The 12,139-nt window shown below is 44.2% G+C and overlaps 1 protein-coding gene across 2 annotated transcripts in view; it reads right to left on the minus strand.

Moving 5' to 3' along the window:
* FYCO1 (FYVE and coiled-coil domain autophagy adaptor 1) overlaps window positions 1-12,139 on the minus strand; it is a 53,776-nt gene extending 41,637 nt beyond the window's left edge. For both annotated transcript variants that reach the window (XM_074151053.1, XM_074151052.1), the window contains exons 1-3: window positions 12,062-12,139; window positions 2,259-2,443; window positions 632-738 (exon numbers count right to left, since the gene is read on the minus strand). In XM_074151053.1, the coding sequence (XP_074007154.1) occupies window positions 632-738; window positions 2,259-2,313 (162 nt within the window). In that variant the 5' untranslated portion in view covers window positions 2,314-2,443; window positions 12,062-12,139. The remainder of the gene's footprint in view (window positions 1-631; window positions 739-2,258; window positions 2,444-12,061) is intronic.

Genomic DNA, 12,139 nt, shown 5'->3' on the forward strand with positions numbered 1-12,139 from the left:
CTAGATTAGCATGTATTTGTTGCAATCAGTGACATGATTACAGTATGTGTTGACACAAGACTACGCAAACTGAATTTCAGTTTGCCCAGCAGTGTCCCTTTTAATTTAAATTTTGAGGCCAAATTTAAATTTGGCCAGAAATCAGCATTCCAGATTAAAAATCAGCCCTTTCTGTTAAGAATTCCAGACAATAAGAATTAATTTCCAAAGTGAAATTACTAAAAATTCTGTAAAGTACTCACACCTTTATATTTGAACCATGAATAGCTTACTAGTATTTATTTTGCATTAAAATGTTGTTAAGGTCTCATTACCACAGTTTTTCCAAGATAATTTAGCAGGATAGATCTTTAAAAACAAGCTCAAATCTTTCAGATCAGTAGAATAATGCCTTACATTCTTCAATCAAAGTGCCAGCACTGCCTTTTAAATACATTTAGTTACTTTCACTTGAAGTAAGTACAATAAGCAGCACACATTTCAGTCCACTTATTGGGAAAAAAAAGAAAGAAAGAAAGACTTAACTGGCTATTTATGACTATTTGAGTTAAACCCCACATACTGGAGAGCCAGTAAGGCAACAAGGCCTAGCTCTGATGGTGAATTACATACGACACACATCACTTTTTACCTGCAGAAGGTACTCAAGCTTGTAGGAGAATTTTTGCAAGTTGACACTGTCATCTGTGATTGGTTCCCCTCCTTCTTTAAATTCTTTACTTAATTCAGTCACAGCATCTTTAAAACAAGACATCAAAATGGTTAACTAATGCAAGAGATATATAGCACTGAATCCATAAACAACTAAATAAATGGGTTTTCTGCCTGGATATTATGCATCTATGTTCAGTTTCTTTCAGTTCAATGGTCTTAAAAACAGTGCAAAAAGCTTATTGACATGCTTGCAATTTAACACCACCTATAAAATAACAGAACTCGAGTTATGTCAATCTGTTACACTGACTACTTAAAGAGAGCAAAACCTCCTTCTGACACTTAGCAAAAACTGGTAACAGACAACTGCTAACTGGTCCTTCAGCAGAGGAAAGAGAACTTTTTGCTGTCTCATGTGCACATTAAGTTATTGCTGCAGAACAAACAGAATTCTGATTAGAACGGACAAAGCATGTAATCTGCTAAAGGGGATCAGTAACACGAGAACAGTCGTTCAGTCAGCACATTTATCTTCTCCATGCTTTATTCAGGAAGGTTCAGCTTGTGCTGGTTACAAAACACAAATGGGAAAAATAATTTACATTAAAAAAAGCATACAGCAACTCCTCTTCCCTAAAACCTACACCCGTAGCAGGTTAGGAAATCTCAAGTCAAAGCAAACTCTGCGGTCTCCCCGGACACTCAGGACCCAAAGGCTGTATTTCTCAGCATCACAAATTACTGATTTTGATCTTGTTTTCCACTTGGTTTTGCACTTCTTTCATGTGTCTGAGTGAGCCCTAGTTCCCAGTCCCACTTGATCCCCTTTGTTCTTGTTAACAGGCACATAGATCTCCTTTTTATGTTACAGAAGATATAGATTCCCAGCTTTGGTGCCTATAATACCTTATATTTAATAAAAATTAAAAGGAAAAATATCTGGATCTTACTATAGGCAAGGACAGAGGATTAGGACAGAGACAGAGCAGGGAAATGGTTATGAATCTGCTGCCAATTTTGCCTGCAACAGAGCTGTGGAAAATGAGGTTGGCTACTGCTAGTGGAGGACAAGTCAGGTGCCCAGTAAGCATGTTCCAGAGCAGCAAGAACAGCAGATCCAATTCTCCAGCACTCTTCCTCCGGGTCTCCATTCCCAGTTTGGTTTGGCCTCCTGTTTTTTTCCCTTACCACATTAGCAGCAAGTCCATACCAGCTTCCCATCAAGGGAGGGTCTAAAAATCAGGCCTTCTCCTTATCTCATGTGAAGTCTTATAACAGCATAGCTCTAGTCATGCCAACAAAGTCCTGGCTCACACTGCACACCCCACAAACACTTTTTTTTTTTTAAATTGTAAAACTTATTTCCCATCTTGTATGTTTAAATTTGCAGAATTTAAGAATTTAGGGCCCTGCAGAAGGTACAGCGCATCTCTCACAAAAACATCAGCCACATATCTATTGAGCACATCACACACCTCGAACTACATTGCTACAATTGCTGCACAAAAGTGTTACACAACTGAAAACACAACTCCCGCTCTCTGCTATCTAAAACATGGAGGCAGTCCAGCCTACAGAATGAATCTATCAGCATTGCACTGTACCTTGCAAGTCTCTGATAATCCGCTGCAGCTGGCTTTCGCCACTGGTTGCTGCCATCTTGAAAACCAAAGGAGCTCCCCTTCTGGGCTGTTGACTTTTTCATCCATCTAGATAAAAACAGCAGAGTTCATATCCTTGATGACCACTGGGCTGACAAAGATTACTCTTCTCTGTGACACCTGTGATTCTGTAAAAGTCAAAAACAAAGAGTCTTTATCATCTCAAATGAGCACAAGAGAGGTGATTTGGCGTTTTAGGTCCTCATTAGTAATGAATTTCCATAAGGCAAACTCTTTTCCAGAAACTTCCTTTATATTTCCTTCTAGGTCTCACTTTCCATTTCAGTTATATCTTTCAAAACTACTGAGCAAACCTCAGAGGGCAATTTTCTCTCACTGGAGTTACAACACAGCTAGTCTTGCAGCCCAGCTCAGGCTGGCATTTCGTGCAACTCATCTCGTGACCCTGACGGAGGTTCTGATGACACGGGACTTTCCCTGCAAAACCGTCTGACAGATCTTCCCTACAGGCTGCACAGTAAAAGGATACAACGACTTTTCCATTTCAGGGAGACTTTCAAGACACAGAGTAGACACAGGCAAAAGAGTCAAAAAATGATGCATGTTTGATTCTCTGGCATTGGGGCATATATTTAACTCGTAAGAGCTACTAAAAGATTTAGTACTGGAGACTGGTTTTAGCATGAGAAACATCTCTCATCCCCTCCTCAGAACCCACTGTTCCCAAACACATGTAAGAGGACACCACTTTATTTTAAGCTCTGTTACAGCATCCCTGGCTGGATAAATATACCTTGCACCATCTCCTTTGCCTAGAACAATGACAAGTGAGTTATACCTAGCACTCATAGAAAATCTTTCCTTCATTAAAATTAATAAATTAATTAAAAGCCTCAAACACTTTACGAAAACAACCACACCTGGGGAGCCAAACTTCCAAACACTAATCTGGTAACAATCGTTCAAAAAAAGCCACATAGAAACTAGGCATCCTGTTCAAAGGTTGACCAGAATTCTGCCTGCAAAGGCACAGCCAAATTTTCAAGCAAGCACAACATCCAAAGTACCGAATCTTTAGAAAATTTACTGTTACACTTCTGTGTTTTGTTATCATTCAAGCTGAACTACAATAAAATTAAGTCGTGATTAAAATCTTACAAACTTTTGAAATACAATGCAGTTAAGCCTTTCCCAAAATAACTAAATTGGCATGGCTGAAGTAGGTGTCTGAATTAATTGAATGGACCGTCCTTCTACCCTATGTAACAAGGCATTGTTTGGAAATGATCCTTACGTGATCTCATATTCTTTTCTTTTTGAAACAAAGCAAACCTTAACAAAGCCATAGAGACAGAATCATGATAAGTATAAAGAAAAAGGCTGAAACTAAGCTTATTAGTGGGTTTCTCTTAATACCTGTGTTTTGTTACCTTCTAGTTTCCATTTCCGTATTTTGATGGCAGTTATTATAACATTATGACACAACTGTTGCATGGACCACGTGCTGTCTGGAGAGGGGCCTTGGCCTGCAAAATCCCCATCACAACTGTGCTGCTTCAGGGAGAGAAAGCCAGCGCAGCATAGACCATCTGACCTTTTGTGGTGCCAAACATGATTTTTTACCCTAAATCAACAACACTACATACCCAAGATTCCTATCTTGATTCTACTGAGTCATCATATGAAGTACCACACTTCCTGGCAACTTGTTGAGTTTGGGTACCAATGAAAAAAAGCAAGAATAACAAACCCCATGACTGAACATTTCCTTTTCTAGGCACACACGGTTGTATCAGCCATATCTGTTCAGCCTGGCAACTGTTACAGAAAGGAGCATAAGTAAGAAAACTGTGCAATGTGGGCAATGACTAGCCAAAATGTGTTGCTAAGCCAAATGCCCTTCCTCACACGAGGGAAAAGAGCAAGGGCCAACAAGGGGATCCTGCCCATCCTTCCCAAAGACCAGAAACAAGCTCCAATTCAAGGCTCCAGAGGCACGAGGATTATGCAAGAGGCGTGCCAGGAAAACAGCACACAGGCCAACTGCAGGCACGTACAGAGAGCCCAGCAGAGATGGCATTTGAGCCCTTATTTTGCAACAGCCAGCGGGGAGCAGGACATGGGGCATCCTGTGGCAGACAGGCGCAGCGTGGGACCTCATCAAGTGCTAGTTCCCAGCAGACTGCCCAAGCAGAGATTTACTGTGGGGAGGATTAAGGTGGTTTAGAGTTGCCCCAGTCCCACTAGCACTGCGTAAGTTAGTGTGTTTGCCCAGAAGTCACAGATAAAAGACTGCTGTGTGCACAACAGTTCAGCTGCACAGTGGAAGGGAAGGTAGCGCGCTCCCAATGGGTTGATCCTGTTGTGCCAAAGCAGCCCAAGGCACGCATCTTTATCCCTGCCAGGATCTCCTAGGCAGAATGCGGGAGCCGGAAACCGGGAACAGAAACAACAACTCAGCTGGAGGCACGTAGCTGGACAGACCACTCCTCTTCCTCAGCTCCTCCCAATCACCCCTTTCCTCAGTAGAGGGAGCAAGGCCTCCCAGCTTCCCCCTTCCTTGCATCAGCTCACACCCCAAGACATGCATTTACTCCCTTCTTTTCCCAGAGGTGAAGAGGATCTTTCAGTCTGGGCTATTGCACAAGGAGAATCCGCTGAAACTTTTTCTACCTGCCTTCTCCTCTGAAAAATGGAGAGAAAGGTACTTCTCTTCTCCGTGGTCCTTCCAGAGGTGTTCTTAGGAAACACAATCCATCCCACAGAAAGGTGCAGAGCTCTCACTTCCTGTGGCAAAAAAAGCCAAGAACGTAGCTCAACTGGTTTCCCAAGGTTTCAAAATAGGAAGAGCTTCTGTAAACACCTGATCTAGTCCTTCCTGACCACAGAGCATTTTGTGCAGGATTGTTTAGAGCACAACCCTGTTCCTCCAGCATTGCCTATCCTATTAGGTACGTCTGTAAATATCTGCTATGTGAGAACAGCATGATACATGTGTCAGGCATGAGCGACCTGCTTTGGGTGAAAAGCTTTTTAGGTGATGCATCGTTACCTCTTATATAACAGCAATTGACTAAGGCCGATGGCATTGACTTGCACAGAAGTGCAGCGCTGCTGTGACATCAGTGCAGTTACGCTAAGGACCTGGCACAGAGTACAGCAGAGGAGGCGAGACAGGGCATGTCATCAGTCCCTCCTTGCATTCTCGGGCCGTGCCTGTGATGTCTGAAGGCGGCTGCTCCTTCTCCTGCTGGCATAAGTACCAGTGTGGGGGTGACAATCTTCTTTACAGAGGAGGATATCCTGGAGATTAAAGAAAGAAGCAGAAAGGAAACAGCCCACTTACAGGAAAAGAAAAGGTTCACCTGAAGGGGAGTGAGACACATACAAAACAGTAAACAAAATTTAATGACTGTAGTTAAATTGGTTAGTGGGGTAGCTACAATGACCTACTTTTAATCTGATTTCATAAAATTTCTCTTTGTGTTACTGTAGCCACATCTGCATCTCCAGCAGCTACACTTTTTTAATTCATTGGTCCATTTTGGCCGCTCTTGACAGAAGGCAGAGGTCTTCAAAATATTACACTCCTCCATGTGTCCTGCTTCGGCAGGGGAGTTTCCTGCTTCGGCAGGGGAGTTGGACTAGATGATCTTTATGGTCCCTTCCAACTCTAAAAAATTCAGTGAAATTCAGTGAAACGTGCAACCAGAACAGTAATTCCACAAGCAGAGTTTCTCTTTATTGATGAAAAGGCTGCAGTTAGAACTCCGTTATAGCCTGATATCAAAGAATCCAATCCCCACCCAACTGCATTTTCAGCATACGCTAAGAGCAGAGTTCACACTGAAAACTTGGGATGCTTCAGTTAAAAAGTAAATCGGATCTGCAAGACAAATTCATTGGAAACCAAAGTCCATTTCTTTCTATTGCTTATAGAAATATTTCATGTTAACATAACTACTTGGTCTAGCTATTCCAAACAAGGGCACTTCATCACATGGCCTCCGCTGGTATCACAAGACCTTTAATTATTTGGTGCCCGCAATTCTCTACCTGTTCTAGCACTCTATATGAAACAAAACAGGCAACTGAGGATATGGAGCCAAATCCTACATTCATGAGTCACAACAATTTTAACTGTGTTGTTCCCTTGTGTAATGTGAACACGATTTGTCCCATAAAAGCAGATACTGCCTGACAACTGCAAGGCACACTTTGGGAAAGTGTGTGGAAAAAAACAACCTACCTGGCCATAAAATTGGCTACAAGATATACTGACAAAAGAACACTGAATGCAAACTTCACAGCAAAAATGAAGGAAGAACTAGGAAAAGGAAGTCTCTACCACTCAGGACTGTAACACCACTGATTTAGTTTAAGTAATTTCATTCCAGTAACTGTCTGGAAAAAGTATTTTGTACTTTGTTGTTGCAGGAAACATAGAGCCCCAGTGGAATTTACTGCAACTGTGCTGCTAGCTTTTCTCATTTTGTACCATGTGGTACATAAAGCTACACATCCATAAAGCTAAAGAACTGTTTGCTGGAAATAAGGGTCTGAGGTGAACTGCAAAAAAGATAGCATGACTTTTCTGTCATGCACCCGTCCGTGCTTTTACTGAGCAACTCAACCCTTTGTGCTTTAGCACTGCATATAAAGATATGATATGACTGATAAAAATGCACACTGGACTACATTAAATAGGACTATTAAAAACAAAAGGAAGGCACGGCCTGAATGTCAGCTAAGGTTTCCATTTGGAGTTTTGAAGCCTGGTTCCGTTCCGAGAAGTGAAATTGTCTTGCTGAATTAATCTTCCCCCTTCGTTTTGTGCACCAACAAACCTTCACATTTCAATTACAAAAATACGTTTAGGGGGCAATATTTTTTATTTCTTTTAGTACTTCAAACAGGAGATCACGCTGCAAACCTATGTTGATTTCCCACACGCTCATACACACAAACCTTGTGTTCGGGTGTATAAGCGTTCAGTAATTAAATGCGTCTTGCAGCAAATATGTGCCCAGAGAAATAAGTTCAGAATATCACAGCATAGCAGAAGAGAGAAAGTAGATGAAGTGCATAAAACCATTTACATATTTTTGTAAATGCCTGGTAGAAAAGTAGCATGTTTACAGTTAGGAACTCCTTACAGTAAGGCCCTTTTGTTGGGAGGCTCTTGTGCTACAGGGATATTTACATTTTGCAGCATAAGAAAACAAACTAATGACATTCACAAAATACTGCTTGCACCCCTAACCTGACAGGAGAGACTGACACAAGAGAATCAGTAAAGTTTTGTATAATCTTTTTCCAAACTTCCCTATTCTATGGATAACTGGCCTGCTTTCTCCTCCTATTCCTTGTATTTGCAAACTGTTCTTAGAAAAAGATCAAAACTAAGCCACAGATATGAGTACACAAGTGTCATGATAAGAACTGCAGGAAACAGAGTTAATTTTTAACCCTGAGTGGGGAAAGCTGGCAACTCAAACAACTTTTTTTAATGCTGCACCTACTGAATTGGACCTCCACTTTAAGACCTGACTTAAACCCCTTTAAAATATTACACTGACTTTGCCGAACAGGACAGATGCTTTAGAACAGGGACACAGTTTCCTGATTTGGAGAATACAGTGCTTTGTCTCTGTTACTCCTCACATCAATAACAGTTGAAGAACATGAACTCAAATGACCAGTTTCCGCAAACAACACAGGGATGAGCTTGTACCTATCTCACAAAGACAACCCTGTCTCAGCCCTGGCTCATGACGACAGAAGTCTCCTGTTTGAGGAAGCAGTCAGTTCACAAGGAGAAGAGCGCTCTTCCGATAACAGGAATTGCACCAGTATCGCTCTTAACAAACTCCTCTGCCCTTTCTCCTAAGGACAAGCTGGACCTTGCCCCACGTCAGAAATGCTACACCGTGTTTACTAACATCTACTAATTAACCTAAACATAATTCTCCCAGTCTTGCTTCGTGCTTCTCCTCAGCTACTCCCATCCTATTTCACTGCCTGTATGGTGAATTGAAAAGACATGTTTCATTCAAAAGTGAAAAGGTTTTTTTCCCTCATCACATTCTCATTCTACCAAGCCATTCTCCCCATGTCCCTGTGTACCCTGCCTGCCACAAAACCTGCTCTTCCCCTCCATAGCTCACCCAACCATTTAAATCTCTTACACATTCTTCAAGCCAGGCACCTGATGCTTGGGTGCTACTCTGAGGAGCACCATACAGATACCTACAGAAATAGAAACATTAGAGGACTTCCATCTGCAAAGGCGCTTTGGTGATTCATGACGCTCAGCTTGCTCATTCTACGAGCTTGGAGCCTTCAAACAATCTCATGTTTTTCAGGTCTCCAAAGCTGGTCTCTGAGCCTTGTTAACTTCCTCAGCAAGCTCAGCCTGACTCTCAGCCACCTCTGCTACAGCTCAACCACCTCTGAGACTTCAGGATAGTTAAAAACAACAACCTCTGAATGGAGGCTTTCCTTAGCAGAATTTTTTACCTCTGTATCTACTGTTCCACACCGTCCCTCCAAGCCGAGGCTTCAGAAGTACTTGAAAAGGCTACCTCCAACTAACGGTTTTGGGAAGTTTGGTGGGTGGATGTTGAGACTTGCCCATGTGTAGCACTCCATCTGTCCTCCATCCAGCCAACAGCAGCACTAGCTCCCTAGGGCAACTCCTGGCCTAGGTGTAGTCCCTAGTCAACCAGCAACAAGCCACACTGAAAATTACAGGTTTTGGCCATGCATACGTAGATCAAGTAGGAGGCGAGGCAAAAACCATGCTGAGAAAACCCAAACTGGCAGGCCGCTGAGTGAATCATGCTACCCCACAGCCACCAGCAAAAATTCTTGTTTTCTTTCCTCTGTAGCAGGAAGCACGGAGTATTTCCTCTCTCTGTCCTTCCTCATGGGTTTTCTAGTGAAGGTCACCATTTTGGGGGCAGGGGAAACTTCAGAGTCACAAAGATTTAAAAGCCTCTGAAGAGAGGCCTGTATGAGACTGCCACTGCTGAGCCTGTCGGGAAGAGACAGGCTCACAGATGATGGGGGCTTGGTACGAGCCCAGGTATTCAGGGATATCCTGGTCCAACCTGATCACTTTCAAAACCTAAGTCAGCTTGCAGTAGTAGCAAGACCTTTTCTGTGCTCGTCGCTCTTCCCAGCAGTAAATTAAATGTCATGGTGAACACATTCAGGGGTTAACCGTTTACAAATATCTTTGCTGAGATCACTATACCATTAGCAGCCACAGAATACTGTGATGGACAAAAATATTCAACCAAAGGGAACGTTGTACAAGTCAAGGCCCTGTGCAGCCACAGTTTCCCAGCACTACTGGAAGCACTAAGACTCTAAATAAAAGGTTCCGATCCTTCTAACAGTGTTACAAACTGTAAAGCTGCCTTCTGAATACATTTGGGCAAAGTATTTAAAACTACTACTATTACAGAATTTTTGGACATGAACAGCCACCACTCCCTGGACAAACTGGAATTACTACACAAAAATAAGAACTAGACTAGATACAAGTTGCTGAAAGGTTTCCTTGCATTGGCAAAACCAAACAGAAATAAAAACATAGTAATATAAATAAATAAAAATAATAATGGGTAACAATAAAAAAACTTAGGGCTTTTACAGTTCCATTCAGTTTAAGAATCTCAGCAACATCTAAAGAATACTAGAAGGGTTCAGAGTTTGACAAATAGGTTAATTGTTAATTTTTAAATGTGATCAACTAAGAAAACAATTTTCAGCAGTACTTTTCCTTGAGTCCACCTGATTAATTTCTGCAATTTTACACATCCTTTTCTTTAAATTTCTAATAGTTTTCTCTCCCTAGTTGTTCCTTTAGGTCTTGATCCCCCACCGACCAAGTCTTAGTGGCCCCTGGCCTCCAGAAGTTGTTAGTACAAATTCCAATTCCTTTTATGTAACCCTCTAGCAGTGGAGAGCAGGACTGCAAATACAATATACCCTTTCACACTGTTAGGAGATGGTGTACATAAGAGGCTCCTTTCTACATTAAAATCAGGCTCCATAACTAACTAACTGGCTCTTCAGAAGAAGCAGTGAAACCATGTCCACAACAAACGCTGTCAAATATATATACTTAAACAAGAGGAGCAAAATCAACTATCACTTGTTTTCTACCATAGTATCTTAGGCACAACTTTTTAACTGCAGTGCAGTCTTTTAAATGTGAATGTTTGGAAATACCGTTTGGAACATCTGGAACATTTTTTAAATTCAAGCACTCCCGCGAGGATCACTGGAAGACTTCAGGAAATTGCCTTGTACACAGTTATATCTGGAAAACATAAAACGCACTACCACAAGGCAGTTTATCTCCTCTGCTGCACAACCTCCAACCTTATACCAGAACTGAAAACAAGGAAAACACCAACAGAGCACGTCACCAATGTTGCTGACAAGACAGCGTCCATGCTGTACCCTGAAAGCTTAATCCCAGCCTGCCTCCATGGGTACACGAAGTCAGAGCTGGATAAAAATCAAGCACCCTCTTTCACTCTTCAGCATTAAAGAGGCGAAGGCCTGGTACTCCTCCCTCTTCGTTCACACTTGAAAACTAACCTGGTTTCAAGTGAGAAACTGGACTGGAAGCGTGATACCTACATCTAGGAAGGCTGTACAGCAACCACAGGCCCAGCAAGCCTTTGCACGGGTAAAAATCAGCAGGAAGCCGGGTGCGATGACCCGAGCAGAAAACACCAGGGCCCCGAGCTCTGAAACCGGCAGCTGCAGCAGCGAGGAGTTCATTCACCAGCCTCCAAACCACGGCACAGCCCCTGCGCAGCCCGACTCACCACCGCAGGACCTCTGCCCGAGGAGAATCCAGAACCCAAAGGCAGCGGACGACCGTTTCACTAAAGCCTCGCTTTTTTTAATTACTTTTTTTTTTTTTTTTTTTAATCCTTGCTCCCTCTGGATTACCAGGATCAATGTAAGCCGGAGGAGGGCTGGATGCAAACCCAGCATCTGCTCCGGAGACAGACCCAGCCACCGGCAAAACTCTCCCTTGTCCGTCTGCTGGAGATTTGCCGACACAAGGGCAAGCGGGATTAGGGCCGTGGCAAATATTTGCCCGTCAGCACTTTGTAACGGGTGAAGGCACGGACACACGGGTGGGTATTTGGTTTCTAGCAGGGGCCCCGGGGGACTCTTGCTCCTCCGGCAGCTGCCGTCACCGGTGGGGAAGACTCAGAGGGTCCCTTCAGGGGTGGGTGACCCGAGAGAAAACAGAGGGTTAGTGCTTGTGTCGGCCTAAAATCATCGCTCACCAGGTGGGAACGATGACACCTAAGGCAACTGGGCCTGGCTGCTGCCCACCTAGGCACCGTCCCTCAGGGCCAGCGCCTAGGCGGACACTGGCCACCGTCCAGGCCACCCAGGGGCCTGTGTGTGCGGCGCCGGTCACCCCAACTCGGGCTGGGGTGGTCCTGCCGGTGCCGGGTTCACCCCGCCACAAGGCCCAGCCAGACTCTCCCCCCACCGCCCTCCCATGGCCGCCCCGGCGCTGAGGGGCCGCGGCGCAGCCCGCTCCCCTCTCCGTCCCCGCCGGGGCTCCTCCCCTCGGAGCCCAGCTCCGAGCCGCAACAAGTGGAAGCCGCTGAAGTTACTTCCCCACCCGGCTCCCTCCGGCAGCCGCCGCCTCTTCCCCACCGCCCTCGCCGCCTCTCCCGCTCCCTCGGGGGCGGAGGTGTGTGCGTGTGTGTGTGAGGGAAGGGGGAGTCGCATGTTACCTGGGCGGCCGCCACCATGTCGCGGAGAGACGGCCCCGGGTGAGGCTCCGGCGCCGTTCGCCGCTCCCCGCTGACTAC

The sequence above is a fragment of the Numenius arquata genome, chromosome 7, assembly GCF_964106895.1.
Source record: "Numenius arquata chromosome 7, bNumArq3.hap1.1, whole genome shotgun sequence".
Lineage (NCBI taxonomy): Eukaryota > Metazoa > Chordata > Aves > Charadriiformes > Scolopacidae > Numenius > Numenius arquata.